The sequence below is a fragment of the Enhydra lutris genome, unplaced genomic scaffold, assembly GCF_002288905.1.
Source record: "Enhydra lutris kenyoni isolate GAN:26980312 unplaced genomic scaffold, ASM228890v2 scaffoldscaffold43, whole genome shotgun sequence".
NCBI classification, from domain to species: domain Eukaryota; kingdom Metazoa; phylum Chordata; class Mammalia; order Carnivora; family Mustelidae; genus Enhydra; species Enhydra lutris.
Genome location: NW_019154127.1, coordinates 6553632 through 6571219, shown reverse-complemented (window position 1 = coordinate 6571219; position 17588 = coordinate 6553632). Strand labels below are relative to the sequence as shown.

Sequence of the window (17588 nt, the reverse complement as noted above, 5' to 3'; positions counted from 1 at the left end):
TGTGAGGGAAAAGAGTTGGGTTTACATATTGGATGACCGAGAGACAGAAACATTCTTGGTTCAATTGGTTTCTTGATGAGATGAAACTGGGAAGTGGTGGGGTAGATGACCACAGTTAGACATAGCAAAGAAGATGGTTGGCAATTTAGTCATGTCTCAGAAGTCTGGTCATTCACTTGTGTGAGCAAAGATGTATCAATGTATCCTCTATTATGGCCATTTAAAAAGTACAGATAATGTGTTTTGAAACAAATGCACCATCTCTACTGATATATCAGGAAGCTATCTGTGTTAAAATGAATATCAAAGACACTATTCATACATTTCAAGCCCTTGAAACCTAATAAAAAAAACTTTACTTAATGAAAGTATAAGGAAGCAGGTCATTTGTTGAAGGAACAATATCGAAAGATTTTTAGCAATACTTCTTTGACCTCAAGTCTAAGCAATCTGGTTTGATCTGGAGTTAGTATTTGGCTGCTGGAAAGGCTTGTCAAGGTAGAGTGTTTTGGTTTCATTTGATCTGTCATCATACTAGGCTCCTGAATTTTCTCCTGAACTTTAGAACTTTAGCTTTGGTGAGCTCCACCCAAATTTCAATACCAACAGAGCTTTTGTATTAAGTTCAGAGTGGGAGATTGTTTGGACAAATAATTCATACCCTTTGATGGGAAGGGAAGATTTGTTTCAGGAAAGAGATTATCTGTGCATGTGCCAGGTTGGGGGCCCTAGCCCTCAATTTGCCAGTGCATTAGCGTGTCCATTAAAGGAATTGCATTTTTATTGGATCATATCAAGCTGTTGATTGGAAAAATAAAAGTGGCATTTAAATTTTTCACTAGCTGTGACAGAATAGTGATGGCACATCCAAAGAATGGGCTGGAAATGGTGAACAATTATTGATACCATTTTTCTTCCTGCCCATCCTATAGGAAGAACTATCCATTTCCTCGATTGCTCTAAGATTGGCCCCATGCATTATGGAAGGTGGGGTGAGCCTCCCTGTTAGGATAACAGGGTTTAAAATATCTCTCTTTTAATATTTCATTCTATTAACCTTGCAAGTTTCTCCAAATAAAGATACATTAGCATAGTGGTGGGGTGTGAGGGGAGGACAGAAATGAACCTAGAAGGGCGAAGGTGGTTTACTTTTACTGTGATATGCCTTAAGGAGGGCCCAAGCACTTTATAGCAAATGAAAACATCAATCTGGTGTTTGTGAAGGGGTTCTGTAATGGGTGAGTACCCATGGAGATGGGGAGGAGTCAGAAATTAAACAAATATTATCTAGTTCTTAAACTACATAGAATAAAGCCTTTTTCTCAAACTCAACACACACAAAACAGATAATCATATCAAAAAATGGGCAGAAGATATGAACAGACACTTCTTCAATGAAGACATACAAATGGCTATCAGACACATGAAAAAATGTTCATCATCACTAGCCTTTTTCACAGTTTTAAACCAGAAGAACCATCAATGAACTCCTTACAGTCATTAAATTCCCAAGAATAAAGAGATGGCTGGGCTGTGTAAGAAGTTCACTTTTTCCATGGTGTGTGGTGGATTTCTAGTACTCCCATTTCTGCACCACCTTGGTTAGATTTATATACAACATACTATGTTCTAATTTCTGTTTTTCCATCTTCCTCAGTGCAGTAGTTGGTGCATGGAGTAGCTTAGAGGCAATTTTTGCAATAATTGTATTTAACACCTTTTTATAAATAGAAACAATCTATTATAAATCTGGCTGCTTTCCAGTTTTTTTTTTAAAGTCAGTTCTTTTTCTGTTTTGTCTGTGTGAAGCTTATTTTGACTGGAGGTGGGGGATTGTGAATTGATAGTATCCTAACAGAAAACAAAGAATTTATTTCAAGCATGTCTTAATCACAAGGATAAAACTGATAGCTCTTTGTCACATTGCTTTTTTTTTTTATTTGTGGTACATATTAATTGAACCTGAACTAGAAATTGTGTCTTCAATTCTGTCAACCTGGTCTGTCTATAAGAAGTGATTCTTACACAAAGTGAAATGTCCTTTGGACCTGCAAATGACATAAACACCATTTAAAAGTTCTATAAAATCCAACAATCAGGCTGGTTGTGCTCTCTTTTTATTCTAGTTTCTTCTACTATTAGTGAAAATTTGGGGGACTTTTAATGAGCATCAAGTCACCAATGACAGGGCCTATTACAGAGGAGGTAAGGGGGGGACCTCTTCATCTAGGTAGGTTATAGAAGGTCTTGGCCTATGCTCTTGCTGAGACAATAGGAAGAAACAGATAATTTATAAATTTACAAAAAGCCTACTCTTATAGCCACCAGAGAGTTAGGAAAGCAATGAAAATTAGATAAACTAAGCTCTCAAACAGGTGAGCTGCCAGTCATCAGCTACCCTCACCCCTCTGTGGCCACTCACCAATTCTGGATGTGGGCTGAGGAAGGTGGAGAGGGCTTGCATCTAATAGTTGGCTAGTCTCACCATAAAGACATTTTCAAATTCTGAACATTCTACATTGGGTGGGAGGTTAGGGAGCTAAGTTGAAACCTCCACAGGGTGACACTGTAACTCTTAGACTCTTTTTTAGGGCCATGGATACAGTGGCCCCATCACTCTAAATAAAAACTTTAGAAATCTGTATCCTAGAAATAAAGGAAAACTGTAAGTGTTATTTACTAAAACTAAAACCTAGTCCATTTCTAGATTAACCCATTATTGGCTTGAAATGATTAATCTTTCACACTATTTGCATAAGAGAGAAAAGAAATTCTCTTTGGTGGGTAATAAAACCACCTAGAGTCTCTGAAGTTTTGTGTATCTTATATGCAATAGAAAGTTTTAAGACATACAAAGAGCCAAGATTATATGGCTAACAACCAAGGGAAAAAAAAAACAATAACAGAGGAAGACCACAGATGATTGAATATTAACAGGTAAGATTTTAAAAATATGATTAGTACATTGAAAAATAGAGAAAAAATGAATAAAAGGTACAAAGATGGAGAAGTTTACAAAAGAGTTGAAATCTATAAAGAATTAGATGGTTATTCTAAAATGGAAAAATGTAATATCTGAAATTAAGATTATATGAGAATTAGTGGTTACTGGACCTAGCAGAACAGAGGACTAGTGAACTGGAAGACAAGTTAATAGCATTCAAGTTCAGATTTTAGAAAAGACAGAAATGTAAGACACATTCAACATATGCTAAAAAGGTCCAACATACAAATAACTGTATTCCTTGAATGAATGGAGAAGGAAGTAGGGGCAGAAGAAATTTTCAAAGTGGTAACGGCTGAGAATTTCACCAAATGGGATCCCTAGATTTGATAAAATCATGGAAACCTGAGCAATGGAAAAACAGAGAAAAGCATACACACATCATAGTAAAACTGTTGAAGAACAAAGTAAAAAATAAAATTTTTAGATCTACCAGAAAAAAGACATATTACCTCTGAAAAAAGCCATGGTAAGACCAACAGCTGGATGTTTATGAGAAGTAATAGAATCTGGAGAGCAATAAAACATTCTGAAAGTGGTGAAAGAAAATCACTGCCAATTTGGAATGAAGAATATCTAGAATATTTTTCAAGAGTGAAAATAAAAATAAAAATAAAATAAAATAATAAAATGAAATAAAATAAAAAAAAATGAAAATAGAGAGAATTCATTGCTCTTATGTTTGTACTAAAGGAAAACTTTTTTACTCTAGGCTGGAGGAAAATGATTCCATATGGTAATATGGAAATTCTGGAGGAAATGAATAATACTATGAGGAATAAACATGTGACTAAATAGAAATAATTTTTGATTGTGCAAAGCAATAAATGCAATTCTTATGAAGCTTAAAGTAGATGCAGAAAAAATGTATAATAATGCTAAGGCAAAGATGGGAGGGAGGTAGATGGAATTAAACAGTTGGAATGTTCTAGCAGGATTCAGATAATAAAAATTATAGTATGTATTAGATTGTGACAAGTCCAGAAATTATGTTGTAATTCTTAGGTTAATCACTGAAAGAATAGTAAAATAACACATAGCATGTTGATAGAAGGAAAATAAACAGGATAATAAAAGTATTTAATTACTAAAAAATAAGGGCCTCTGTCTCCTTGGCCCTGAAATGTTCTAAGAGTTATAGTCTTACCCTATGGAGGTTTCAACTTAGCTCCCTAAACTCCCACCCCAAATAAAAGTATTTAATTACTAAAAAATAATGGCTCCTCTCAGCTCTGGCTGGTGGACAGTATAATCCCATTTGACATAGGAGAAAAGAGATTGTAGGTGTGAGAGAATTTCTAGTTCTTGTCAAGGGGATATTCTTCTTTCTCATTTTTAAACTTGGTGTACATTATCTTTTTATTTTGGTTTCTGTGTTTTTTCTAGGGATAGAAGAACGTAGAACTAACATTTGAAGAATACTTTTTTACCTGTGTTCTAGGTGCTGCTACCTGGTTGCTCCAGGTAATGCTCCATATTTTTGTGCTGTAATCTTATTATTGCCATTTGCAAATGCTACAACTGATCTGTTGAGATTCTTAACTGGGCAGAGGAACATATTCTACATTGCATAAATATAAATGGAACTTATGTTGGATTATTAGGTAGCTCACTGACTCTGGCAAGAGTGGAAATTCTTTGTGAAGATCACCCTATCACCTTCACAGGATACAGATAGCGCAGTTTTACTACTGAGGCGTGAGGCTTTTTTTGGCCGAGTTCCCCAAAGCTGGAGGTTTCCATTGTCTGCAGCACAATGACAAAAGCTGTAGGACAGTTAGGAAATTTCATGCTTCTCTCTGTTACTCTCTGCATCATGAACATCTCTAGAGAATACATCTGATTGACAAGGCCTAGATCACATAGCTATACCTTAGCTTCAATGAAAGTTTGGGAAATGAATTTCTGGCTTATTTCTAGGAAATAGGACCGATAAAGGAGAGAGTTCTTTAAACATATGTAGAATGTTCAAGCAATGTCTGTGTGTGCATGCACGTGCATGTGTGTGCAAAGCCGACAGATATCCACTACAAGAAGTGGAGCTTAAGGATGCTGAGTGCCATCTAGGATTTCAGAACATTTGATGATGGCCCAGGGTTGGAGTCAGGACTGTTGGTTTCAGAGGATGTGAACAACTCTGAAACACCATTTATTTGATCCCTTCTGGTCTTTGTGAGGCACACTGTATCTTGGCTACTGGGAGGATGCCAGCACTTGCTGAAATGCATTTCAGGACCAACGGGCTAGGGCTTGAGATAGATAGTGGGCCAGGAAAGCATTTAATTCTGTGGTGGTAATGTCTTCAGCTTACACTCCTGCTAGCACTGGACATTCCAGGAATTATAGGTTTAGAAACTTCTGCATCAGTTTACTGACAACTCCTCACATCTCAGGTACCTTGTGTTTCTACCCAACTGACAAAGACAAAATTTTAGTCATCTAAGAAAAACAAGTAAACCAAGGGATAATGGGACTTTTTATGGTCCAATAAGAAAACACCATCTCATTCCTCAATAAATTAAAAATAGAGCTTCCCTATGACCCTGCAATTGCACTACTGGGTATTTACCCCAAAGATACAGATGTAGTGAAAAGAAGGGCCATCTGTACCCAATGTTTATAGCAGCAATGGCCACGGTCACCAAACTGTGGAAAGAACCAATATGCCCTTCAACGGAGGAATGGATAAGGAAGATGTGGTCCATATACACTATGGAGTATGATGCCTCCATCAGAAAGGATGAATACCCAACTTTTGTAGCAACATGGATGGGACTGGAAGAGATTATGCTGAGTGAAATAAGTCAAGCAGAGAGAGTCAATTATCATATGGTTTCACTGATTTGTGGAGCATAACAAATAGCATGGAGGACAAGGGGAGTTAGAGAGGAAAAGGGAGTTGAGGGAAATTGGAAGGGGAGGTGAACCATGAGAGACTATGGACTCTGAAAAACAATCTGAGGGGTTTGAAGGGGCGGGGGGTGGGAGGTTGGGGGAACCAGGTGGTGGGTATTGGAGAGGGCATGGATTGCATGGAGCACTGGGTGTGGTGCAAAAACAATGAATACTGTTATGCTGAAAATAAATTAAAAAAATTAAAAAAAATATGAGAAACAATTTAAGCATTACTAAGATAAGTACTAGGTTTGACCCCACTGGGCCACCATCCGACTGTTGCATCACGAAGTATAAAACCAAAAATTTAATAAAAAATAAAGCATTTTCAATTAAAAAAATTAAAAAAAAAAGAAAACACCATCTCAGACCAGATTAAAAAAAAAACAACAAAATAAATATTGTGGATAGTCAGTTATGGGATCTGGTTGCATATATGACTATTTTAACCCACAGCACGTAATTAAAAACACTAATTTGATAAATGAATCTTTTAGGTCATACAGATAATATGGAGGCATTTTGAGGGGAGAGATTTTCACATTAATGCATTTATTCTGCCTGCCTCTTTAGTGATAAGGACGTGTGTTTGTGAAGTGCTTGGCGATTTGTAGATAATTTCCCATGGCTTCTCTTATTTTCTCCTCTCAGCTCTGGTAGGTGGGCCGTATAATTCTATATGACATAGGAGAAAACAGATTGTAGATGTGAGAGAATTTCTAGTATATTTTGTTAAGGGGACACTCTTCTTTCTCATTTTTAAACTTGGTGTATATTATCTTTTTATTTTGGTTTCTGTGTTTTTCCTAGGGATAGATGGAGGTTTTAGGGGGTATTACCAATGAGCTACTGGTTATTTGTCAGCCTCTCAACAAATATATTTATTATTACAAGGATCAAATTTGCACATTCTATGTCCTATCTGTATACTAGTGTTTTCTTAATCCTATCTGAATGCATAATGGTCATAATATGCTGCTTTTAATTGGCATCAGTACCAAACCAACAGCAGATATCAATCAAGGAAGCTTTCTGAGATTGAATCGTAAAAGATAGCAGTGGAGGTATAACTAGTATAATCTGCTATTTCTGGTTTAGTACATGGTGCCAGTGGCTCTGATCTTAATGGACTAGGCTATGTTCTCACTGTCAAAGAACTGCTCCAAAAGGCCATGTGAAAGATGTTTTCTTAAGTGTTCTTTTTTTCAATAGATATGTCTTGCTACCCTCAATGTTCTCTTATTCAATTTTTGAGCTGATGCAGGAGGTTGCACCAACCACCTGGCTAAGCACTGAGTTGTTAGTGTACATTTCTAGAGCCCCCAAGTTATAGCTTGTTTTTAGCCAGTAATGCTGTTCTTCCAGAGTCCCTTATCTCCAGGAAAATAACAACCCAATGAAATAAAACATCTGATTCCAGTGGGAAAAATTACACGGCTTAAAGGAACCAAACCACAAAGGTTTCGTTTATCAAACTGGTCAGAAGACATTTTGGTATTTTATATCACTGGAATCACATTGCTGGGGCAAGCTCACCTATACTTTTTGTTGTGTGAAGGTCCAAATGTCAAAACCCTATTTTCTCTCTGGAGCAGGAGAAGTGTTTTTATACCTACTCATACCAAGCCTAGAGGCTCTAAGGGTACCTGCATTTAGGTGAACTCATTAGTCCTCCTCACATGTGTGTGCACTAGACTATTCAAGGACAGTGCCAATGCCAGCACCTATTAGCAATGAAGCTCCCAAGTACTTTAAGATGAGGAACGGAATTTGATTGAGCACCGAGAATGGCAATCTAGTTATTGAAATCAGAGGCCAGCCACCAGTGCTTGTGACTGATTTTGGAGAGTTGAAAGTGAAAATGTTTCTCTACATTTGGGATGAGTCTTGAGGCCCATCTCCTTTAAAAGGGGTAACTTTTGTATCATGGGAGCAAGGGGTTGGCACACTGTGGCCAATGGGCCCAACCCAGCCTTCTGCCTGCTCTTGAGAATAATTTTGCAAATGATTGTGGTCACAGCCACAATCCCTTATATTTGTATTGCTAATGACTACTTTATGCTGTGACAGTAGAGCTCAGTAAGTGTGCCTGAGACTGTAGGAGCTACAATGTCTAAAATACTGACTTCCTAGCCCTTTATAGGAATTTGCTGGCCCCTGTCTTAGTGTGTCAGGTTGAGAGTACATACATGCAGAGACAGCCATGTGAGGCTGCCTGTTGCTGTGGCTCTTGACATCCTTCTTCCGTGTTTCTTGCCTCCTTTAGGGTAGGCCTTTAATTTTTTTTTTAATGTCTTTGAATACCGAGGTCCTTTTGCTTTCTTAGGATTCAATAGGAATGACAAATCTCTCCATATAAAATGGTCAGGGGCTTACAATACTGAAGAAACTCATATAGAAGCATTATCAGAAGTTCAGTGTAATGTTCTTGCAATTTTTCCGTAGGCCTAGAATTTCTTCAAACCTAAGATTTTAACCAAAAAATCTAGAGATAACTAGAAATTTATTTACACACACATTAACAGAGGTGTATGTGTAAAAGCAGTCATCATAGCACTCTGCAATGAGAGGAGATTAATAGTCATAAATAGAGATTAATAGTCATAAAAGTCCCCTGCCTGTGCGGGACTAGTTAAATTGTGGCATATCCATGCATATAATGGTGATATGGTTTCTTTGGTATAGAAAGAAGGGAATGATAAAATGGATTATATAGGTAGAGCTATAATTTTTTTGAATAAAAGGGCAATCTCTAGGAAGTTACATAGGATACCAGTCACATTTGTTATCACCAGGAAGGGGAACTGTAAGGGTATGGAGCCAGGAAGGGGGAATTTTTCTGTAGAAACATTGTTCCTTTTGAGTTTCTAAACATGCAAGGAAATTACCTTTTCAGAGAATAAAAACCAAAATAGAGAACATTTTTTAACAGGAAACAAGTGTAGGTGTGTTGCTCAGATTGATTTACCTGAGTGACGTAACACCCTTGCTGGTAAAAACCAGCCTGGACCCATGTCTAAGCCAGAGCCCAGAAGTGACTCAAAAGGGGGTTCAAGGAAGGATGAAGGCTTTGCTGGTGACAGAGATGAAGTAACGTTCATTTTCTTTTTAAAATTCATTGATTCTGCTGGCAAAAAAAATTGAACAAACTTCAGTGAGAAGCAAACATCAGCTAATTAATGTGTTTGACCATTTCCACTTTCCTCCTCTGACAGCTGCTTAACCTGACTGATGAGTGGGTTAATGCAATTATAACCACTGAAAATTCCTATGGAGTTAAGGGATATGGAAGTATAGTGCTTACATTTTAATTATTAAAGCTTAGGTTGATTCATGGGCTATGCCCACTGTGGGTTTCTACTGCCCAATCAGATCCCAGGGACTGTTTTTTGTACCAGATGCAGCCACCCAGGGACGTTTTCATTGGTACAAGATCTTGCAAGAGTCTTCCCTCTTCTGCTTCCATAGTAGCAACAGTTACCCAGAGTCAGATGTTATTTCTGATGCTCTTCTTTGTTCTTCTTTAATGTCTTAAACTTCTTCCAATGCAAATATCCTACCTGAAGTAATTTTCACTTATGCAACCTAAAAAGAATTAATTTAATCATTTTTTTTAAAAAAAACCTTTTTATTGGGGCACCTGGGTGGCTCATTGGGTTAGGTCAGGTCATGATCATTACTGGCTAAAAACATGAGACCTTCAGCTCAGGTCACGATCTCAGGGTCCTGGGATCGAGCCCTGCATCAGGCTCTCTGCTCAGCGGGGGGCCTGCTTACCCCCGCCTCTGCCTGCCTCTCTGCCTACTTGTGATCTCTGTCTGTCAGATAAATAAATAAAATCTTAAAAAACAAAACAAAACAAAACATTTTTTATTGAGGTAGAGTCTAGGCTCAGAATAGTACCCGAACTACACATCTATAATGACTATTACAAGCTCAGTGAATTTTCATAAACCGACCACCAGTGTAACCAATGCTAGATCAGGAAACAGAACCTTTATTGACTCCAGAAACCCTCTTCAAGCCCCTATCCGGGTTCTACCCACTGGTGTCCCAAGCATAACGAGTTGTTTTTGTTTTTGTTTTTTTGTTTTGCTTTGACTTATAACAAGATTTTAACTTGTTTTGTATTTTGTATAAATGGACTTATACAGGATATACTGCTTTGTGTTGGCTTCTTTTGTTCTACATTATATAAATGATGTTCATCTGTATTGTATGAAATTTTAGATTGCTTGTCCTCTTTGCTGTATGGATTTCTATTAAGTGACTACATCACAGTTTATTTATCTGTTCTACTGATGATGGGTGTTTAGCTAATTTCTGTTTTTTTATTGTTTTAAGTAGTACCATTGTGAATATTCTTACACATGTATTGGTGAATTCTGGACCCATGTTTAAGTGCAGTTTCTGGGATACAGAGCATGCATATGTTTAGCTACAGCATGGTGGGTCTCAAGATTTTGCACAACTCAGAATCACCTGGTTGGTCTTGTTAAACTACACATCTCTGGGACACACCTGGAAAGTTTCTGACCCAGGAGGTCTAGGGTGGGTCCCAAGAATATACACTTCTGATAAGCTCCAGGTGATGCTGATGCTGCTGGTCTGTGCTGGTCTGTGCTGGTCCAGCAGCAGATGCTGCTGTACAGTTCTGGAAAGTTTTGCGCCAGTTTACCCTTCCACCAGAAGCCCGTGAGAATGCCAGTTGCTCTGTTTGGTATTAGCCTCCTTTTAAATTTCAGCCCTACAGATGGAAATGTAAGGTATTTTCTTATGGTTTTAATTTTTTCCCTAACTAATGAAATTGAGCTTCTTTCCATGTTTATTGGCTATTCGTATATCTTCTTATGTGAAGCACGTGTTAAAGTCTTTTGCTCATTTTTCATAAAGATTGTCTTTCTTTCTTATTGAATTGTAGGAATTCTTTATATATTCTGGGCATCAGTTCTTTGTTGGGTTTTCATTGCAAGCATCTTTTCCCACTCCGTGGATTGTATTTTCACTCTCTTAATAAATGATGAACAGAAATTCGTAGTTTTAATATAATCTAATTCATCTTTTTTCTTTTAATGGTAGTGCTTTTTGTGTTATTTAAGGAATCTTTGCCTGCTCCAAGGTCATGAGGACATTCTCATATTTTTTTAGAAGATTTATTTTTCCCCCTCTTATATTTAGATGTGAAAATCATCTGGAATTGATTTTTGTGTTTTGTTGAGTTTCAGTAAGATTTTCATATACTAAAGTCATCTTCCTTAAGGCTCTGTTTAAAATTTACTTCTTTGTATCCATTTTTAGTACTTTTTAGAAAGATCAATGCCATATACCAACTTTTAGAAAACTCAGGAGATTTTCTTTTAACCTACAATTGTATTGAAAGCAATACCTCAAATAATAAATGCTTTATATTTACTCAGGATAGGCTTACTTTCGATGGAGCCAAATTTAAGGCAGTTATTGAAACTTTTAAGTAACATAAAGCACTTTTTTCATCTTGTGCCAAATATATGATGCCCACGATAATTTATATTTAATTTTTAATACAGTTATCTATCATGAGTAATTATGTGGGCTGCTCCCAGTATTCCATTCTCTGTTATGTGGTTTTTCTGAAGACTGTGGTTTCTTTGTATAGCTACTGGGAATTATTACCTTGCTGATGAATTCTCTTCTGAAGAGATATCAACTACGAGTTTCAGTGTTGCATTTTTTCACTTTAACTTACAAAACAGGCATAGTGTCTGGGTGCTTCCTTTATTTCTCAGAGGTTTAGGAACAAAGTACTCTTTGTGTTTAAAGAAATATTTTAGCAAGACTGTGGTGCTTTGTGATAAATACCTTTAAAATTGGCTGAAAGAATTGATTAAAATTACTCTACATGTTTTGCCATGTCATTTTGGAGCAGCCGGCTTTCTTTGGCCAACAACATACTTGAGTAGTTAAGAAAGCCTCTTGGTATTTGGTGGTCAGACCAGCCATGCCATTTTGCACAGAAGGAATGAAATTTGGCTTAGACTGGGGAAAATTAAGAATGTTTAGAAGGATTGAAAAAAATGTCCTATGCCAACTGTGTTATTCAGACTCCTTTTTCTCACTACCAAGAAACAGCTCACTCTAGAATGCAAACTTCATGAAGGCAGACACTTTGCTGGCTTTGCTCACAGATTTATCTCCATCATCAAAAGCGAAGCAGTGCTTAGCGCATTGTAGGTGCTCAATTAATATTTCTGAATTGTAAAAGGAATGAATCAGCCCTATGGCTCTAAAAGGTGAGATGCAGGCATGTGCGGCATTGGGGAAGCTGATCAATGGCTTTCATCTTTGTTGTCCCTTGTCTTGGGTCCATTATAAGGGCCTTCTGTAGGGATACTGAGGAACAGTCACATTGGATGTTTTCTACCCCAGCCTTTTTGAGCTCATAGATGTAGAGACTCTGGATGTAGATGTTCCCCACTCCCCACTGCCCCTGAGGATGAGGGAGTGTTGAAGATGACCCCAAAGCCACAGACTTTCAGAAGCAGGAAGGTTATGGTGTGCTGGTCATAGGGTGTTTTAGGAAAGATGAATGTAAGATAAAAGGATGAGTGCATTCGTAGACATGTTTAGGGTGCTTCAACGGTATGCAGTTTAAGGAAAAGCACTCAGTTAATTTCGCTGAACAACTATTCAATCAGAAAACAAATTATAAACAGGTTTGTAAGTTACAAATGACTAGGATTTAACTTAATTTTTTAAAAATGTGGATGAATACAGGACTTGCTTATGATTGTTTAAGGTCTTTGTAAAATATCCAGAAGGAAATCTCTGTTTGATGGAACTGGAATTGGAACGAGAGACATCAAACTTAAATTTGAGGGCCATTCAGAGTTAGGTTCTAGCTGAAAGCAGACGAGTAGGTGAGTTGTCTGAGGTTCATTTTCTTGTCAGGAGGTCTTGGGAGTAGAAGGAGAAGGAATATGAGATGGCCTGCCATCCTGCTTCCAATTTTCAGTACCTAAGTATATGTGCCAATTTTTATTGATTTTAGATTAATCCAAAACTTCGAAGTTCATTTAATTGACAGTAATGACCTGAGGCACTTTGCTGTTTTTTCCTCTTTCAGTTTTTATCTCTCTGCTCATATTTGACTGTGTATGTCTTATATCCTCTTCACGTACATGGCTCTACCTCTGTGTTTTCGGTTTTCATCTCTTCTCAAGTTCTTTGAAGGAAACAATGCATTTTCTTTCTAGCCATCCGTGATGCCTAGGGCAAAGGAGTCTTTGCTGAGCTTCTTAAATCTGTGAGTATCCCTTTAACCATGCCACAATGCAAAAAGAAGTTACATGGAACAGAGAAGCTTCTAGAAGAGCATTTGACTGTATCTCCTCTCTTCAAGGTAATGAGCAATCCCACATTTATTGCAATGAGGATGTTTATGGATATATGTTACTTTATTATATTTTGTGGCCATCAACAGGCTGTTGACTTTGGGAAAATTAGAGCTAGTTTGTGATGGAGGAATATATGCATACTTTTCTAAAATACTGTATAAGCTATTTAAGAAAGCTCTAGAGAAATTTGCATCCAAGAATTTGCATACTTTAGTATTTATACCTGAACATCACAAAAACTGAGATAACTTTCCTTTCATATTATACACTACAAAAAGATAATGCCTCTTTTAATGCATCTTATACAGTTTATGAGCAAGAAAATTTTCTCAATCAGATATGCAATGGTATTTAACTTTTAAAGCTTGTTATAGGATTATTCTAAAGTTTCATGTAGATAATAATGATACTACTACTGAGGTAGTCATCTGAAGTAGACTTTATTTTCAGGCGCTTTGCTGTTTTATACATATTATTTTATTTAGTCCATAGATAGCCTTGTGAAATAAGTATAAAGGTGCTTTAAAATGAGGCTCAGAGAAATTAAAGGACTCATAGAACTACACTAGGCAAGTGGCAGAACCACATGGTTGAATGTCTGACCTCAAAGCCCTTATTCTCCATTATTAAGATGAACCTTTGGTTATGCAAGAAAAAGCTACTAGATAGAAGAAGTATTGCATTGTAAAACTCTGGAAAAAATCATGGAGTCATACCCTTAAAAAGATCTTTGTTAGACTTTGAGTATAGGAAAGTGGCAGAAAAACTGAATTACTAATTGGAAAGAGCCATTTAACATACACAAAAATTTTTATTAAGCAAATATTATATGCCAGGTAATGAACTAGGTACTCAACGTTGATTAGATCACCTGCCTGCTCCCCAGATCTAACAGTCTAGAGGAAGTATTTATCTATGCTTTACTACCTTCTTCCCTAAGAACTCAAAAGAGAAATAGGGAAATTCATTAAAACACTGTGTCTGCTAAACTTTCCAAAATTATAATTAATTGGTTTCATGAGAAGAATGGAAAATTTTTTCCAACAGAAGAAATATGTAGGGTATGAGCAGATAGACATCTTTGAAGAAATGTTTCCTTTCTTCTGTTAATATTGAAATATCGTACAGTTATTTTCCTAAGATGTTGAAATTGGTATAAAATATTTTTAGATGACATCCAGTGTAAATGCTTTTTTCTCCCCACCCTGTTTGGCTGGAGAAGCCTGAAAACTGGATATGTTTCCTAAGAAAACCGAGAATGAGCAAAGAAAAAGAGGAGAGCGAGAACAAATTCTAATCAGGACTTTTCTGGTACAGTCAAACTGTTCAACAACCGTGAGAGTGCCCTGTCCTGCACTGTCATGGGAAATTAGAGCTAACAGCTGGAAATTGTTATATATAGACTTTTCTATTTTTTCTTTTAAGTAAACTGTAGTAAGTCACACCAAAAAGAGCTGACCTATTTAAAAACCTTGCTGTTGTATCACATTATATCTGCCTGATTTTTACAACTCCAGGTCATGTGACCTGGAGCTCTGTGGACATATTAGAATTGGCCCCATTCCCCGGGCACATGAGGATGTCTCTATGCTTGTCTTGCATTTCATGACGGAAAGTCATCTTGGCTTTTACTGCTGTTCTTTTTGTCACCACACATCAGCGGGCATAGCAACAAGCAATAACGTATTGCTGCTCTTTGGTTTCCCCTGTTTCTATTCCAGTCCTGGTGAACACTGAGAAGTGGTCCTTAAGAAAGTGAATAGACAAGAATAACCAACAAATAAGAATATCAATTTCAGAATAATTAAATGTAAGGATTTATCTAAATAACAATAGCCTCAGTGTCAGTGTTTCTTATATACCCATACTTAAAAAAATAAGAGTTGGAATCCTAGTGAAGTCTCCAGAGACAGGGTGGATTTGCCCACAACCAAATGCCTCTTTGGAGTTGTCCTTGAACATCCTCAGGCGCCATTTCCAATGGTGTCAATGCCAGTGATGGAGGCATATGGCATTACTCTCTAAAAATCAGTATCTGTGAGGCTACAATAGTACATTAAAATTTTTCCATTAGTATTTTTTATAAAGTCATTTCTAAAATATATTAACTTTATTTTTAAAAGACATTTTGTATCTTTTTTCCCATCATTTTGGCCTGTTCTTCTGGGAGCATTTCCATTTCTTTATCTCTTGTCATAATTTGCATGACATGCTAACCAAGAAGGAAAAAATGATGAATAGAAAGAGTAAGCATTTAGCAAATTATCAAATGAATGGATCATTACTCCCTAAGAACCAGGCCTCCTGTAATTTTCTGACCGCATGTGATTTTCTTATAGAAACCACTTGACTCTTGGGAGCAAATGAAGCAACTGGGAACTTGAGGATGATGAGTTTTGCCATGTGTTTAAATCTGTGCTTTGGAATAAAACCACATTATCTTTTACTTTGTTTTGTGAATCTGAATTTATATTGAAATGTCTTTGAGGAATGTAATACTAACTAGATTATATTCAGGTTCAGTTCTGGAAAAGTTAGGTTACATATGGACTCTTAAATACATGAATGTAACTTCTAAAGTTTCTCTCATTCTCAGAAATGAGAGCTAAAGTTATTTTTAGAGATTACAGTTGAGTGGAGACAGTGATCTATTGGTCTGATGCCTCCTTTTATGACATTAGCCCTGAAATGTTGCATATTTCCATGCTTAGAAATACCCTCTAACTTTGTAATGTACTCTGAGGGTTGTATTGTACCTATTCTTTGCTCCATAAATCTCATAATGGCTGTTGTCCAAAAGCAATAAGATCTGACCTGATGTCTGATCTGTGGAATGAATGTCACATGGTTCATCTTAGGCTGGAGGGGGTTGTTCTTCATAGGTCAGCATTCTGGGCATGAGGCCATGGTAGTTTTTATTCTGTAGGAAAGGTAGTCTGAGTGGAGCAGTAGCACCACGGTTTAGACTTTCCCTTCATGTTTTAGACTTTCTCCAACAGCCAGGGTACAAATCAAAATGTAGTTTTCACATGAAAGTTGAGGTGATTATAGTCATATGGAAATTCAGTTTACCAAGCACAGGGCCATGACACCACCCAGTTCCAGAGGGTACTGGTCATAGAGAAGTAGTGCCATGGTAGGACTGATCAAACAGTACCATCTCTAAACACAAATGAGGAAACTGTGCTGTTTAAATTCATCTCTAATCCCATGATTTTTTTTTTTCTCTTCTTTATTAACCAAACTGCAGGTTTCAGTCAGACTCGCAACTTTATTAGAGTAAAAACCAAACTTCACTGGTCTCTTTAGGGAGAACAGTTCAATTTGCAAGCTGCAAAGTTTCAATCGGGCCTTCTCAGTCACGCTTCTGGGACCATGGGTTGGGGCGGGCGGCTGCCTAGCAGGAGTCGTCATTGTCAAGGTCGCTAACAGGTACAGGACCGCTGGTGGGATCGAGGGTGGTGGCAGCGGTGGTACCAACAGCCGCCAACACGCCTCCGCTGTAGTAGTAATTCAGGTAGCGGCTCAGCAGCACACTCTGCGCCACGACATTGGTGCTGTGGCACACGAACAACAGCAGGTTTCGAGGCTGTACATGGTAGGCGAAGCGCATGAAGGCCATCGAGTAGAAGATGAGCGCTACTGTCATATGGCCACTCATGATTTCAGGTGATGCGTTCATGTCCTTAAAGGCAGCCAGCGGAAGGCCATAGTTGGCCACGGGACCCCAGAAGTGAGTGCTGGCCAGGTAGTTCCGGAACTCCTTGGTCTGCGTATATCCCCTCGCACTCCGCCACAGTGCCGCCACCATCGCCATGATCTCCAAGGCATGAGAGCACCAACGAAATAACAGCCAACCCACGATGACGTAGGACGCAGAGCCTACTCCGCACAGCGTGGGCCCGTGACCTCGCGCCTTTGCGTGTTTGCCATAAAGTGCTCCACACCCCATGTGCAGCTGTCATGCGTGCCCGTGGCGCGGGAAGTATAGCCACGTCCCCGCACCTTCCCGTGACTGCCGTAAAGTGCGTTGGACCTAATCCCATGATTTTTAATATAAAGAGAACTTGGAATATTTTATATATATATATATATATATAAAATATTATATTATATATGTATATAATATAATAGCTTGTGCCTGTAGTCCATTATGCCAATGATATTGGAACACTGACAACACATTATTTTCCAATCGAAGTCAAAGTAACTGGCCAAGTCTGGAGGGCTGTGAGTGAAAGTGAATTCAACAATCTTGATTAACAAGAACATCAGGCTAAAGTAGATGTATTGGGGTAAGTGTTAGGGAATGGAGG

The 17588-nt window shown here is 37.8% G+C and overlaps 1 protein-coding gene across 1 annotated transcript; it reads right to left on the bottom strand.

The window, feature by feature from the left end:
• Positions 1 to 16669: 16669 nt before the first annotated feature.
• LOC111155618 (mitochondrial pyruvate carrier-like protein) lies at positions 16670 to 17224 on the bottom strand. The gene has a single exon (XM_022515886.1). The coding sequence runs from the start codon at positions 17222 to 17224 to the stop codon at positions 16670 to 16672; it is 555 nt and encodes a 184-aa protein (XP_022371594.1).
• Between the last annotated feature and the right edge of the window lie 364 nt (positions 17225 to 17588).

Coding starts and splice junctions, on each gene's coding strand:
- LOC111155618 (XM_022515886.1), bottom strand. CDS start 17,224: ATGGGGTGTGGAGCACTTTATGGCAAACACGCAAAGGCGCGAGGTCAC.